Here is a 17,473-nt window from a genome sequence, read left to right as displayed (position 1 = left end):
TTATTTCCCCACTTTGGAACAACTTTTTACAATTTTAAAGTATGCTAATCGTGAGATCAGACAGGGTCTGAATATTGCTTTACCAGCACAAATCATCTTTTTCTTTTCTTTTTCTGGTTGAAGATCTGAGACTGTGAAGTTATTCCACAGGAAGGCAAGAGATAGCTTAATATATACATGTGTATGTGTGTGTGAGTGTGTGTGTATGTATGTATACACACACACACACATAAACACAAAATACTTATTGGTGATGTGTCTTTAAAATTATTATAACAAGCAAACCTGGTTGCTGTAATGTTTATTTTTCTGTATTTAACATTAAATTCTTAAAAAATAAAATTGTCTCTTTGTTTAATATTTTTAGTTTCAACCTTTATTAATAGGTAAGAAAAAGTATTTTTTAAATACAGGTTTTACATAGTAACTATGTATTTATTGAGCAGGGTTACCTCTGTGAAATATCTTTGAATAAACTATTACAAACAACAGATGAAAACTCTAGGTATGTGATTGATTAGGAAAAAAGTTGTGATGACAAACCAAGAGATTTGGCAGACAGTATAATATTAGTGTCATCACTGGTTTGCTAAATGACCAGATAATGCTAAGAAATTCAGACAATTCTTCTTAGCCTTTCCTCCCTTACCACCTTCAAATCAGTAGCTTTGCTTTAATGTAGCTAAAGTTTCTGGACTTTGTAAAAATCTCCTTTTAACAACAACAACAAAAAAAATCTAAACACAATTTTAAGACCAATATGCTTTTAAAAATGGGAAAATCAAGGAGAAACGTATGGAAAAAACCCCAGTTTCCTCCATTAATAAATGTTCTAAAGAACTTTCTCAATTAGGCTTCTAATTTTTTAAAATTAGTATTTTTGAAGGAGAAATATTTTTGTCTTACCATTAAAATTTACAGATAAATAGAGCATTTTATATGACTCCATAAGCAAGTTGTAGATCATGCCTGAGCAAGTCTTCCAGGAGGAAAACCCTCTAAACAGCCTTCCTCTAAAATTTCCTTTTTTTTTTTTTTTTTTTTTTTACATTTATGACCTATAAATAATCCAGAAGATTTTGTTTAAGCACAGCAAGTAAAAACCTTAACTCATAAACCGTTGGCAACTTTATCAATCTTAGAGTGTCTCTAGAATGTCAGTTTGAAAGTAGAGAAGAAAAGTTTGCTTTCGTCAATTAAATTCACCAGCCTGAATTTTAGATTGAATAATAAAATAGAAACTTTATTACATTTTACATCTTTTAAAATATGAAAAACAAGGGGCAAAAAGTTTTAAAAACCAGTTTTACAGATGTACACTTAACATAATGTTCTATTTTTACATTGTGCCATTGTATAAAATACATTATACAAAAGATTTATAAATTTTGCATACATAAAATGAATTAAATAAAGCAAATATGTCTATGGTCTAACAGTGCAATATGCACATACTTAGAAGAAAAATACTGATTTCCTGAGCAACATTGTTGTAATTCAAACTAAGAATGATTCCCATCATAATGCACCATTTAAATAGACTGAACTCCACCTTTACCCTTTAACACTTTGACTGGACCTTTACTTCATTTTCTAAAACTAACTATGTCCTTCATATTCCCAAATAGGTAATGTTGGAAGTAGACCTTACTAAGTAGTGGTTTGTTTAAAGAACTTTCTAGGTCACTGACCAAGCAAGTAAAAGTCCAGAAAAGAAAGTAAATCAAAAAGTTCTTTGGGGAAGATAATTTGAAATTACATGTTTCTTTCTAATTCTTAACAGGGCCAGGAGACCATAACCCATCTTTTTTTCTAGGGGTGGACAGCAAAAATATTTAACCTAAATAGCTACCCATTAGTTCAAAACAACCTTTAAGCCATGTCTATCCAAAATTAAAAACAAAAACCAAAAAACCTGCCCTAAAAATAATGTATTTTTTCTTTACTTGCAACTCCCAATTTTTAAGTAAGCCAAATACTATGATTCACAGTTTTGTTACATTTGCATACACACATACAAATGTAAGGCCTTAAATTCAGACAAGGGTTTCAACACAATTAAAATCCAATATCAAACAATTATGCTTATCTAATTATATAACGTAATTTGCATTTACAACAAATTGAATGTATATTAGTACTTTTTAAAAGCTAAAATTTTAAATCTGAATTCTTAAGGAATTTTTCTTTTAAAAACAAAGATTAAACTCTTTAATTCTATATATATAACCTGTATACATAGAATTATATGTAATTCAAATGTACAGAAAAGGGAAACTGCCTGATTGTGTTTTATAAGGATATGATGTATTTCTTTCAAAAAGGATACTCAGAAAGATAGAAATGAATTTTAGCCAACTTCAGTATTTTCTTACTTTAAAAATAAGTAATCAGACCCCTTTGTCACAATTTCAAAGTAAAGCTAACAAAAATGAACCAGTGACTCTAACCTTATCAATTTGATGTAAATATATCTTTAAAGGATGTCAAGACTGTTCTAACTGAAATAATCTGCATTTACTATCCTAAAACTTGATTTTTCAGCAGGCTTAAATGGTATATAAACTAGCCAAATTAGCAATGAGCATAAATTGAAAGATCATACTCCTCGTTTCCAGATACCCAAGGCACATTAAAACAACTGAGAATTATTTTACTGAAAAAAATCAATTCACAACTTTCCTATTGAACACTCTGGTCATGTTCTAAAGTCCTCTGATACATACAAAGATTTTAAAATGTTTGGCTTCTTTGTCCTTGTTATGATGCTTTCTCCTGAAAGTATATAAATCCCAATTACCATAAATATTTATACCATTTCATACCAAGATTAGAGTTTCTGATGTAAGATATTGAAATATCAGAAAATATACCCAGAAAATGAGATGGTATTATATATCTTAAGGTATATACTTTATTATACACAAAACAGGCAATCCAGACTCCACATCGCATATCTATTGAGTCATTAAACAACATTTTTAAAATACACACTTTAAAAAATGATAGGATCAGTATGCAAACGTTTCTTTTATTTAGTCAAGACTGGCTGATCCACAGTATATCTTATAAAAATGGTACTATCAAGTTCTTTCAACCATCCACTTTTTGGCCTCTTTTCCTCAATGTGATGCTACAATTCGGGGGGGGGGGGGGAGTCTAGGTTGGATATTTTCCCTTTGAAAAACAGGTTAAGAGATCAACAAATACAGCAACTATCTCCTATTTAATGCAAAAGGCCTCTTGTTTTTATTTTTGCTTGATGAATCGTTATCTACAATAGACCTCAAAGGTAATAAAGATGTGTTTTGATTCATTAACTTGTGCTGCAAAGTGAAGGTAGAGATGAGCTTGGTTAATTAACCTATACTGAATCCAACTGGACCATCTGAAACAATGTTTAAATTCTAAAACTTATATTAACTTACATAAAGTAATATTCTAAGGCAGTAAATGTAATTAAGGCCTGTTACTATATGTAACAGCAATGATTTATCACAGTATGTAAGGAGTTATTTCCTAAATAATGCTAATCTATACATGTATAACACTTTTCATCAAAGAAGTACAAAAAATATTTTCAAATATCAGAGGCAAATATTTAAAAAATAGAAGTAGAGGTGAGGTTAAAGGGTCTGTCTTAGGCATTCTTTAAAAGACAAGATTACATTTGGGTCCTGACCTAATCCAGTGTTCTAGTGATCAAAGAGCAACTTCCCAACCATAACACATTATTTTGGGGTCTTAAAAATATTTAATCTATTTCTCAACCTCTATTGTAGAAGTTATACATTATGTTTCCATTTGTTTCTACCTGTGTTTTCATAGCACACGTCCTAAAGGTTTTTAAAGTTTGAAGATGAATGTTAAACACGCACTATCATGAATAATTTCAGAATCAAATTTTTTGCAACTAAATATTTTGGTGGTTCACAAATTTTCTTCAGTTGCAAACATCTGAAACTATCATTATTCTGATTCAAAAATTTAACATGAATAATCTTAAAGGAGAATTACTTTAACAATATTTAAACAAATAGTCTTAAGAAAAATGATACATCTTCCAATTTGAGAACTTCCTAAGCACAAATTTAAATTCATTTCTGCTTTAAGTATTCATAGATTGACTATTTTTAACATCAACAACTAGCAATTTCAGGGATTTTATACATAATCCACTTGTAAATGGCTCAAAAACTTTTAGAAAGGTAAAAAACATAAGCATCATCAATCACCCTAAACTCTGCCTCTGAAGTGGATACTGGATATAACCGAGTCACCTCATTCCAGATACACTTGATCCCTATTACTCTGATTATGAGCTAATTGCTATGTTTTGTGTTGAGCAGCAGGTGGCTGAGAATCTTCTCTATATAGTTTATGATCATCTTGTTGACCAACATGTATTCCTCTAGTTGGAGGAATTCCATTTTCCATTTCTCTATGCTGTGATGGGGCTGTGATTCCTGAATGGAAATGTGAAGAGTCCGCTGTTGAATGGTGACTAACATCCACTTTAGCTAAAATTTCATAATAGAGCAAATAAAATACTGGTGTTATTATACCTACTATTAACATTATCACTACTGCGGTCCACCAGCCTATTCCCCAGTCTGCTCCATAATAGGGATCCTTGCGTTGGGTGTTTTTGTTATCAGGTTCAAAACGGATTTGTTGTGCTGTTAAGGCAGACACTACCTCATTAAGGTTCTCTTTCTTGGTGTCTGTACACTTTACTATTTGTTCTATGTCTCGATCTACTTCTTTTAAAAAACTGCCAGCTGATTCACTAGAAGAAAGACAATCATTAGCTGGCAAAACTTCCTGTTGTTCTGGAGCATATTGAACAGATGAAGGACGTGAAGCCTGTCTTCCTTTTGGAGGATAAAGTGTTTCAGCCAATGAACTAAACTTTTTAACTGGAATTTTGACAGACCTAAGGGCAAAAAAGTCTTGATCACTGATGAGATTATTAACTCTCTTGATATCTGCTACCTGTAAAAAAGAAAAATTAAACATTCAACTGAATTATAAATCACACCAGAGGTAACAATTGTCACCGATCTCATTTCTTTGAGGGGGAAAAGATTTGAGCTCAATTATTAGTAATATTAAGTTACCACACCCAGAGAGATTTTAATTTTACTTGTAGATGAGAATCTAAACTGCTTTTGATCTACCAGGCTTAGGAAATCTCCAACTGCTTTTTATAATCACCCACATACTAGTAACACTAATTAATATAATTTAAGTAAATTCTAGTTGTTTCACTTTGTATATCATGCACAAATATCACTGTACTGTTGTGTCTTTAAGCAATTTGCAAAGGAAGCATTACAGATACTTATGTTCTTTATTACAATTTGGCAATTGGAATGTAAGCAAATGTTAACTTACCCAAGTGCCATCATTTATCAAAACTAAGAAGCCATCAACTCTAAGATGTACCATTATTTTGTGTTATCTTTAAGGCAGGAAAAAAACACCAAATGTAATGATGAATCATCATCCAAATTTCAAAGATGTTAAAAGTGTGAAAAAAATCTTTAAGAATATAGTAATTCATCCCTCTCATTTGTCTTCTAAGGCCATTTTTTTCCCTGAACTCCTCAGTGTAAACGCATACATTTGTTACATGCAATATCAGTCACAGCTGATTTCTCTCCACATATTAAATAACCTCCAACTGTCCATATATCCTATGCCATTGTGATGAGGGGGAAGACAGGAGCATTTCTCAGATTACCAATAAGTATGCTAGGCTCTCTCACCACATCTAAGTTAATATTCCCATTTACTGTTCCTAACAATGTTTTAATCTAAGCTAATCATGTATTATCCAACTGATATCAGAGAGGTAATGTTGAGTCTAGGATAGAACTTAGATTGTGGTTTGGTCAACTGCATGTATGATGACACCATTCAATGAGATATGTAGTACTGTGTTTGGTGAGAACAGGATTTTAGACACATTGGCTTTGAGGTACTTGATATATACTAGTGGAAGATATTGAAGACATATGTCTGAAAACTCAGAAGAATGATTTATATCCCTGAGGAATGGCAACATTTGAGAGAGGTATCAATAAATCCACAAAGGAGATTTAGAAGAGTAGCGAGGAAGGCAATATACAATGGTGGTTAAAAGATAGGTATCTAGGGCTGGGATTGTGGCTCAATGGTAGAGGGTTCGATCCTCGGCACTACGTAAAAATAAAGGCATCGTGTTGTGTCCATCTACACCTAAAAAAATTTTTTTTTTTTTTTAAAAAAGGTATGTATCTAGGCTTGAAGCCTGATTCACACTTTCTAGTTGTGTGTTGAGGCAACTTGTTTAACCATTTTGCATTCAAATTTCCATACCTATAAAAAAAAACGTCAGTGGTTCTACAACCTACCTTACAGATGGGCTGGGGTTGTAGCTCAGTGGTAGAGTGCTTGCCTGTTATGTGTGAGACACTGGGTTCAATCCTCAGCACCACATAAAAAAAAATAAAGGTTTTGTGTTCATCTACAACTAAAAATCTAAAAAATAAATCAATAAAACATATGCGGAACACTTTGAGCACTAATATAAATGCTATGAATGTTAGTTATTATTAGATATTAGTAGTAGGAAAATCTGAAACCAGCCAAGTCAGGCATGTCAAGCGAAGAGCTTTTAGGAGGAAGTGGTGAACAGACTCAAATGTAGATTAGTGATCAAGTACTATGAAGAATGAAAGAGTTCATCATGTTGGAAAAATTCTCTTGGAGTGTGTATGTGTAGGTGTAGGGGTACAGGACTGAAGAATAGCTAAGAGATAAGATGGCAAATATAAAGGGTGCTTTGTCATCATATAATATTTTGGGGCAGTTTTGTTTTACAGTAAATGAAGATTAATTGATAAACCCCCCAAAGGTTGACCCCATTTTCTTTAAATGCTCTTTTGTTTATATTTTATTATAGTAACTGCTCAATACTCTTTCTAAACAAGGCTTCAAAGATTTAGCGTCTACCTCTCTGAATGTACCTATAATGTTTTCTGTTTTGCTAAAATTCCTTGATTGCATTTAGGATTTCAACCTTGAATTTTTTACTCTTCTCAACACCGTTTTATAATAGGCATATTTTAAATAATTCTTAAGATCATTTATAAGCCAAATAAAGCACTACTTACTGTATTTTAAAAACGATTATTATAAATCCTTTTCTAAGGTTACTATTTTTCTATTAAAAGAGCCACCCAGGGGCTGGGGTTATAGCTCAGCATGGAGAATTTGCTTTGCACATGTGAGGCATTGGGTTCGATCCTCAGCACCATATAATAAATAAATAAATAAATAAATAAATAAATAAATAAATAAATAAACTGTGTCCATCTCTAAAAAAAAAAAAGTCACCCAAAAGGAAGCACTGCTTATCTTAATACCCTAAGTTTGTTGTATCAACTTCCCCAATACTGTGACCAACCTCATGTCTCCTCTAATGTTAAGTTCTTCAGTTTTATGACTCTTCCTTTCAAATGACAAATCAGCTAATACATCCTTTGATTTTCTCCAAACACATTTTCTATCAGCTTCTTCTCTATCCTAATCATGATTATTTTGATCTAATCCCTGATAATCTTCAATTGAATTATTCCAACAATCTCTTTTCTGGATCCTTTCCAATTCCTTCTGCCACCATTTTGCTTCACTTCTATTAAAACTATAATAATGATGTTCTTTTACAATATAGACTAAACTTTTCCCCAGTTATCTCAAAGTGCTTCATCCCAATCAGCCTGTGCCACTCATTTCTGAAACACCTATTAAAATTCTTTCTATTGTTCACCTTATTTCCTTCTTGGAATCGCTACACCATTGTTATAGGCCTGAAACACTTTCCCCTTTTCACCTTATTTTAAATATGACCTATTGTTAATTGCTCAAATGGCATTTCAAATTTCCCTCCTATGAAAATTTACTAGACTAACTGAAGGAAAGCTAATGCTTTCTCTAAAAAGCCACTGGACCATACTCTTCTCTTGGACCTCCACCTTGTTTTTGGCTTGTCTTCTGACAAGACACATTCAGTCATTTATTTCCATTGGTCTATTTCTCTATAAAACATGTATACAACATTTTTTTGCACTAAAAAAATTAAATTTTATATTTTCCAATAATAATGACAGGAATTGTGTCATTATACATGAACAAGTTAGGGAACAAAAACTACCACTCAGTTCTTATAAATTTTTAAATAAAAATCTATAATGTATTTGTTTTGAATTTTTATTATTGAATAATTATAATTACTTTATTCAGAAAAAATAATATCTACAACCTCATGATCATAGGAAAATTTTTAAGCATTCAATTTCAACTTTTACATATATATACACACACATTCATATATTAAAAATCTATAAATGTGTTTATTCCTACTGCAATACAGGGAATCAGTAAAAGTTTTTCAAGTATAAAAATATTTTACATTAAGAAAAATTCTGTGAAAAGATGAAAATATTAATAAAAAAGAAAAAAATAAAAGAATTTTACACTACTGAAAAACAGCTCTCATGTGTGTATGTATATATGTATATACATATAAATATATATAAAAGAATATACATATATATGTATATATGTGCGTGTGTGTATATATATATATATATATATATATATATATGTATCTTTTTTAAATAAAGATTTCAGATTGCAAATCCTGATAATATTTAGAATTCCATGGACACATTTAAGAAGTATTCTAATTACAGTATTTTTTAACATCAATATTGACAACACTTGGAATTACATTCTTTTGAAACTACTTTAAGTTATTAGGTGGAATTAAAACATTTACTTAAAATATGCAAGGAGGTACATATTAGATACATTTCAGATTCTATTCCATTGGGAGTATGACAACAAAAAATTAGAAAATCAATGTTCTAACCAGTTTCTTTATCAATGTATTAACATAAAAACATGTTATGCTAAAGGCCCAAAATGGAGATAACACAGATTTAAAATGGGTTCAAATAGAGTTTATCTATTGAAATTAAGAATGTCTTTCATTTTATTAGGAACCTATCCCCAAAAGCTACTATCTTTTAAAGAATGATGATAGTGCACAATGTAAAACACCAAGAAAATTCTCACTATTCATGAGTAGAAGATATCTTACTAATACTATGAACATTATATAAGTATTCAAATAATGAGTTAGAACTAAGACTATGAGGGATGATCATGAGGGATATCCATCAAATACTAAGAAATGAAAACACAAGTTGTAAAGTAATATGCATAATATTACCAATCTTTTTTTTTTTTTTAGAGAGAGAAAGAGAGAGAGAGAGAGAGAGAGAGAGAGAGAGAATTTCAATATTTATTTTTCAGTTTTCAGCGGACACAACATCTTTTGTTTGTATGTGGTGCTGAGGATCAAACCCAGGCCGCATGCATGCCAGGCGAGCGCGATACCGCTTGAGCCACATCCCCAGCCCAATATTACCAATCTTGAAAACAGAAATAATCAACCTTCAAACACACACACACACACACACACACAGTATTTCAAGCACAAAAGTACAGAAAGAAACAATACTAGTTATATCCATCCACAGACATGATACAGGATTCTGTACAAAAAAGACCAAAAAAAAAAAAAAAAAAAAAAAGCAAAATAGGGGTGAAGAAACAAAAGGACACAGAATTTATTTCAAGTAGGTTAGAGTAATGAACAAATAAGTTTATTCTGAACTGCATTATGTGAAATTAAATTAAAACTTACCGTACAACAGTACTGAAGGGCTATTGCATTTAAAGTATCCCCTTCCTGGATATCTTTTGTTAGTACAATAATGTCATCAAGCCTATCTCTTGATGTACTTCTTCGGACTTTCTCTTTTCCTCTGGATCGAAGCTCATACACTTCAGCTTCATCTTCTAACATATCAGTGTCTGTACAATTTCCAAAAGCATGTACTTGACCACTTGACTGAACTCCTGTGAGAGGAAAACTACGATTCTGATGCCTCCCTGCCATACTGCCAAAATCTGGAAGGGGGGGAAAAAAACCAGAAAACTTTGGAATGTAGCTGATCAATTTGATGTATTTACATTAGTCTTAACATTTCACTTTTAAAAAATTTCTTAAATAATGGTTTTAGTTATTTAAAAACTTAACACTCGAGTTTTATAATTGTTGAAGTACAACAAACATATTTGGTAGTGGAGACAACAATCCAATGGACCATTTATCACAAAACATATAGGGGTAATTATATTTTAACAAGGCAAATGCTACAGTTGTTTTTTTCTTTTTGGTAAAAAAAAATTAAGTTACTCTTCTTCTGACTATGGGAAGAAAATTAGGCAAATTATTTTCATATACGTCTTAAAAATTTGTGGCTAAATTTACAACTATAGTTCTGAAGGAATCAAAGTATGTTTATACACACATATACAAACTGTGACGAATTCAAAACTTTCTGGCTTGTGTATTTTAAGTTCACATGAGACTGAAATATATTTACACTTATCACTCTCTGGAAGATGTTAACTTCAGAATTTATATTTAGTACAGCATTTGCCTTCTATATAGACCATGAATTTGCTCTTTGACCAGGGATTTTCTTCCCCTGAAAACTCTTCACCCAATTTAATTTAGAGTACTCATCAAATTGAATTTATGGTACATAAAGACTGAACAGATTTTTTTTAAGTGTATTTTTTTAGTTGTAGATAGACACAATACCTTTATTTATTCATTTTTAGGTGGTGCTAAGGATCAAACCCAGTGCCTCACACATGCTAGGTGAGCGCTCTGCCACTGAACCACAACCGCAGCCCTAGACTGAACAGATTTTAGCTGTGATTTTTATTTGTAATTTAGAAAAAGCACTCTATGACTATGACTGAGAATTGATATAAATTAAAAACATCTACCAATTAATATTTTTTGTTTACTTGCATACTCACTCCCAACACACATTCATCAAGTTGAGCTATTCTCATTCAAAATAAACACAAGAACCTAAAAAACTAATTCCACATTGTTTTGGCTTTGTTTTACTTATTCAAATAAGAAAGGATAGACTGCTTTCAGATATTGTTTTGAAAGGTGGAGAGAGGCAGTTGAGAGGAATTTAGGAGATAAATACTTCAAGCTTCAATGTGGCTCAGATTCGAAAGGAGAAGTTAAAGATCACGCCAAGATTATTGATTTGCAGAAGGGAATAAACTGTGGTGCCATTCCCTAAGCTATAGAGAGCTGGAAGAGCTAGGAGTGAGGGCATGACTATATTCAATATCTCTGACAATGAGCTATATAGTTAGAGGAAAGGCCTAGGTTATCATTTTATGACTAATCTGCACATAAGTAATACTGAAATAGATGAGATCACCTACAGAATTCAGAGTATGAAAAGAGGGCCCAGTATTGAACCTTAAAGAAGCCCAATATTCAGGTGAGGGTGTGGGGAAAAAGGCACACTCATACATTGCTGGTGGGACTGCAAATTGGTGCAACCAATCTGGAAAGCAGTATGGAGATTCCTTAAAAACCTTGGAATGGAACCACCATTTGACCCAACTATCCCACTCCTAGGTCTATACCTAAAGGACTTAAAATAAGCATTCTATAGTAATGCAGCCACACACATCAATGTTCACAGCAGCTAACTTCACAATAGCTAAACTGTGCAAGCAACCTAGATGTCCTTCAATAGATGAATGGATAAAGAAACTGTAGTATATATACACAATGGCCTTAAAAGAGAATACAATTATGGCATTTGTGGGTAAATGGATTGAGTTGGAGAATATCATGCTAAGTGAAGTAACTCAATCCCTAACAAAGGCCAAAGATTCTCTCTTATAAATGGATGCTGATCCATAACAGGGAGGAGGGAAGCATGGGAAAGATGGAGGAACTTTGATTGGGCAAAGAGGAGGGAGGGTTGGGAGGGTGTATGGGAGCAGGAAAGATGGTGGAATGAGATGGACATCATTACCCTAGGTACATGTATGACTGCACATATGTTGTAATGCTACATCATAAGAAAGAAATGAAAAGTTGTGCTGCCATTGTGTACAATGAATTAAAATGCATTCTGTCGTCATATATACTTAATTAAAATAAATAAATTAATTGAAAAAAAGAAGAAAAATAAATTAGTGGGTCCCTTGGAACTTCAAGGAGCCTAATAATGAGACTATAACACAAAAATTCATTAATATACAAATGGTGGGTAGAGAAGTAGTTTTTTGTTTGTTTGTTTTTGTAATAACTCTGGCTCCTTACCCTGTAAAAAAGAAGTTCTTGCCATAAAAGATGAAGTTCTGCCATAAAAGATGAAAAAAGAATGTCCAGAGGAAAAGGAAATGTAATGCCATGGAAGTCAAGGAGGACAAATGATGTTTAGACAAAGGATTGTTATGTTTTGAACACTATGAATGAGTACCAAGAGGGAAAGGAAAAAAAAAAATCAGAAAAACACAACTCCAAAAGTCTGAATTTGTAAAATGATGACAATAGATTACATTCTCTAAGTAGGCACATCCTTATGTTTTGAAGCTATTTCGTACTTGAATCCAATCCTTAAAATTTGGTTTCCAACCCATTGTAATGCTTTAAAAAATTAAGGTTTTCTATTCAGATCATATAGTAACCACAGCTATATATTAAATAGATTGTTTCAATTGTTCTCAGAGGTTCTACCTTATTTATTACCAAGAACTAGGATCTCTAACTTGACAGCCACCAAACTAAGGCAATCTACCCACATTTCACATCTCAGCAGTTTTGAAGTCATGATTACACATATTCCTACAAAGATAAAAACTTTATTTCCATTTATGTAACCAAGTCTTTTTTATCTTGTATCTTTAATCAAGGGTATATGTGTGAGTCCTGTGGATTCACAGGCAAATTTTATACATGTGCATTTTCTGGGGAAAATACTGTTTCATATTCTCAAAAGGCATCCATGATCAAAAGAGTTGAGTATCACTTAATAAACCACAATTTATACATGAGGCTATAATGACCTGATTATTGTGTCCCTTTAGACTTTTTCTCCCTAAAATCTTATTTTTAAAACTTCATAGCTTAGTACAACTAACTGAAAGTCACTAAGCAATACCTACTAGACACTTTGGATATTTATATCAATATCTCTCCATAGTATATGGCTTTATTTAAAAGACTAGAACTGCATGGATTCTCTTTCTATTCTCCTTTGCAACAAAATGCAGGCAGAGAATATAACACAAACTGGGTATTCGTGTTTGAATTACTAAAGAATTGCTTGTGCCTCTAAAGGAAGTAAAAAGACTTTGCCCAGGAAGATAATTACCTGAACAAACTACTTAGAGGTTATAAAGTACAAAGTATCCAAGTCTTCTAGCTCGATTCTTCGCCCCTCTCAAAATTCTATTAGGGCAGGAAAAAGGCATGAAATACATCTTAGGAAATCTGGAACAAGCCTTCATGCTACACAGATTACAAGAGGCCAAGGGAAAAAAAATAATTACCAGTGGATACAGTGTTAAAAGCGTTCATCAGTTCGGTCTATAACTGCAAATGGTTTCCCAAACACCGTCATACTATATATAAAAACTGCTGCTGGTGTTTCGCTTTGACTTTCCTAAGAGGGAAGCGATAAAAGAAACACCATACGCTAGTTCAGCACTGGAACAGAATCACAGGGTTGTGTCCACCAGGGGAAAATTTGTTTTTAAAGACTTAATTTCCCTCCCTCTCCACTGCACACTTTTTTTTTTTCCTTTCCCTGTTATCCCTAACAAAGACTATAAGGCAGATTTTTCTGTCACAACATCACACTTGGATGATGTGGACGAGATGCCATCAGCTAATAATCAACGCCAACGCAAAGTTGCGGGGGAAATACTGTGTTTGGGTGGGAAAAGCGCTGCCCCGGAAATCGGGCAGACAGAAGCCCTTCCTCGGAGCCTCGGTTTCCTCGATAGTTTGACAGGCACTGTGGCGGAACTGGCATCAAAGATGTTCCCTGCCTCGGGTATGTCCTCCAAGCGAAACCGGGTCCGAGCCCCAGGCCGCCGCCCCACCACACCTGCGGCCGAGCTCCGCGAGGACTCCAGGGAGGACTCAGCTGAAGTCCAACATCACTGCCAAACCCAGGACCCCCCCCACACACACACACTTCGCCGCCATATTTACCTGTCCCGTTAGCAAGCGGGACGCAGTGAGGAGCCGGATGCCAGGTCCGCCGCCACCGCTCCTGTCCCGGGCAAGTTCATGACCGAGCCTAGGTATCTGGCAGTTCAGGTCCCCCAACGCTGCCGCCACCGCCGCAGCTGCCGCCAACGTCTCCGCCTTCCCGACCGTGCGCCGCCGCCACGTCCGCAAACCTGCCATGCGTCATCGCGTCAAGTGGGCGGAGGTGGGAAGGGGCGGGGGAGGAAGCGTAGGACTGGGGAGCAACCGCAAGCCCAGAACCCTAGGCGTCCAACCACAAGCCCACGCCCAGCACGCAGGCGCCTGCCAGCCTAGGGCCCGGGGAGGGGCTCTGTTTCCAGCCCTGCCCCGCCTCTCCATTTAGGCCCCGCCTCCTCTTCCCTAGTGGAATAGTTTAGTCCTTCCAAGTTCCCGCATCAACTCTAGACGCCCGACGACCTGCTGCCTGCGCCTTTGTGCACCGTCCGCACAGCGCTGCCCAAGACTGTCCCCAAGGAGAGTAGCTCTGAGAATCTGTCTGGGAGCTACTGTACATTTCTTCTTACCCTGTATCTGGAGTTTTCTTTAGGGGAAGAACACTGCAAATGCCCAGTGTTGACAGTCCTGTTTTAGAAAATTGCACAATGCTTATACCTCTCTTCATGCTAAAATCTGCAGAAGAGGCAAAATACTGGCGAACTGGGGTTAGAGCGTCCTTCGTGGCTATAGGTGAGGAAAGTGAGCCACCTAGAGCCAGGCCACAGGAAGTGTTTGCCCTGTGGCCTCTTTCTCAGGCTCTATGAGACAAGCGTGTCAACAACTTGTAACCTAACTTATTTCAGTTTAAAAATTAACTGGAAGTCATTGGTAGTTAATGTTGGATTCTGTGCAATATTATTCGTTAACTAAGAAATTCGTGTCTTCATATATGATATTTTTCATAAACTTACTAAACGAGAATAAACATGTTTAAATTTATGTAAATGAATGTAAAACCATTCTAGAGTCTGGTGTTTCCCAGTGTTGACACTACAGAGGGTGCACTTTGACTACCATGCTAACTCATTACAATATCCATTTTAGACAGAAATAGCCACTATGCTGGCTACATTCCTTTTCAGAACGTCTGAATACCTCCTGAAGCTGTTGAAACTTTGTTCTAAATTATTTTCAAACGGTATGTTTTTGGTTTTCTAGGATGTGTTTCAGCAAAGGTTAGGAATTCTGTATTGCAGTATTAGCCTTTATTTTGAGATGATAGGCACTACGCTCCACAATACTACAAAAAGCTTCAGAAGAAGACTTTAAAAAAAAGTTTGTTGAAGCTGTTCTGTGTGCTGTTGCCCTCGTGACACCCTGTCTGTAACCATTTATCACTGAGACATTTTCTCATCAGTAGACAAAGGACATATTCCCCACTTGATGTGTAGGGCTTCAGCTGCTCAGCCCTCATGAATGTTAATGGGAATACAACCTTCTTTCTACATATAGGTTACTTTTCTTATTTTAATGTCAATAGGCAGTGGAATCCTTGAGAGACCCAAATAGAATTTCAAGCACTTCTACAGGACTGCTACCTGTAACCGTTGTTTAAATACTTTCTCAATATTAACTGCATGCTCTAAATCGTAATTTGTATTTGAAAAAAAATGCAATAATTGAACTTTTTACAAAAAAGCTGTGATAGAACTATATTTTATTATTCTAATATACAAAGGAAGCAGTTAGCCATGAATTTTGGCCAAGTTCCAAAACACTGGTCTGTAAGAACAAATACTTTGTCTTTGAGAAAAATGATGTCCCCAGTGCTCAGCAAAGTCAAAAGGAATTTTGGTTTTTTTGAGATCTCATCTGCCACAGCTTCCATTAAAAAGCCATAGATAGAAGAATGTGTAGTTTATAGGAATGTGTGTTTTTGTTACCAACATTCAGGGTTTGTGAGTTGCTCCAGAGTAAAAGTTGTATGGTAAAGAGAGTGTAAATTGATGCAACCTGTTAGGAGTGTCATTTGGCAATATTTCTCAGAATTAGAAATGCGATTGACTGGACTCTTTGTTAAGTAACTACCTTACATTCACTTAGCTACATTTGGTTAAGATTTAACAAATATTTTCAAGAATGTTGACTATAAAGGAGAATATTCTAAATGTTTAGCAGTAACGGACTAGATACTTCTGGTACATTTTTTTAAATGTATATTATACTTTGGATCAAAAGAATGAATTAATCTATATTAATTTCTATTAATATTCTGATTTATTTATTTGTTTCCCTAAGAAATTTTTGTTGTAGAAAAAATACACACAAGAGCTTTTGATCTAGGCTTTATAGATATAGTGTTTAGAAAGAGAAAGTCCCCTTGTCGTGGAGTTTGCATAACTCTAAGCACATAAAAAAAATCTTCAAAATACATTTTAATGATAAAGTAAAGCATCATATAGGAAATATGATGTTTTCCTTTTGGAATAAAGTTTTACATGTACACCTCTCCACACCCCTATTTATTTATGCAGGAGGTTGAATTAAATTTTCTTTCTGGAAAGTTACTCAATAAATTTTTGACAGTCTGAAAAGGACTAGATGTGACAGAAAAGTGGGCATTTTTAATCATTTTTATCATATATTTTTATTATTTTTATCATATATTTTTATCATTATTAAAATTACTAAAAGTGAACATATCTCATTTTTAAAGAACTAGACTTGTTTTTTTTTCTATAGTTATCCTGGATTGAACTATGCATCTTTTAATCATTCTTGAGTCTGTACTTAATATTAAATGATGAAGGCCTGGTGGAAGGATTCATTTTAATTTCCTTAGAAATAAAAAAAAAATGAAGAAGTAACAAAACTTGAATTCTTTTTACATTTCTTCTTGATTCCCGCTCTCTGATGTTTTTCAGCCCTGCTCCTTCACTTTCTGCTCTTTCCTATAACCCCTTATCAGCCTCTTATTCTTTTTTTTTAATATTTATTTTTTGGTTTTCGGTGGACGCAACATCTTTATTTTATTTTTGTGTGGTGCTGAGGATCCCAACCCAGTGCCCTGCGCATGCCAGGCGAGCGCGTTACCACTTGAGCCACACCCCCAGCCCAGCCTTTTATTCTTAAGTCTACTTTCAAGAAGCAAAATTGCAAAATACTGTTTTATTCTAAGGAAATACCTAATCTCTTAAATGAATTTTAAATTGAGTTATGGGGTAATCTTTAAAAAAATCCCTCATCTCTGATTTTCAGATAATATGTATGTAGAGAAAATTATTGTGTATCTTCTCTAGAAGTCTTAGGGAAAAAACTCTGCAT

The 17,473-nt window shown here is 34.1% G+C and overlaps 1 protein-coding gene across 2 annotated transcripts; it reads right to left on the bottom strand.

Moving 5' to 3' along the window:
* Window positions 1-1,222: 1,222 nt before the first annotated feature.
* Window positions 1,223-14,391, bottom strand: LYSMD3 (LysM domain containing 3). 2 transcript variants are annotated; one of them, XM_081304339.1, is made up of 3 exons: window positions 14,174-14,315; window positions 9,761-10,026; window positions 1,223-4,995 (listed from the first exon to the last, which is right to left on the bottom strand). In XM_081304339.1, exons 2-3 carry the CDS (start codon window positions 10,013-10,015, stop codon window positions 4,330-4,332), a joined length of 921 nt encoding a protein of 306 aa, XP_081160465.1. In that variant the 5' UTR covers window positions 10,016-10,026; window positions 14,174-14,315; the 3' UTR covers window positions 1,223-4,329. The 2 variants fall into 2 exon arrangements, with proteins under 2 accessions (XP_081160465.1, XP_081160466.1); XM_081304340.1 differs by lacking the exon at window positions 9,761-10,026 and having other exon boundaries at window positions 14,174-14,391.
* Between the last annotated feature and the right edge of the window lie 3,082 nt (window positions 14,392-17,473).

The sequence above is a fragment of the Spermophilus citellus genome, assembly GCF_964194105.1.
Source record: "Spermophilus citellus genome assembly, chromosome: 1".
Classification (NCBI taxonomy): domain Eukaryota; kingdom Metazoa; phylum Chordata; class Mammalia; order Rodentia; family Sciuridae; genus Spermophilus; species Spermophilus citellus.
This window is presented reverse-complemented; position numbering and strand designations above follow the sequence as displayed.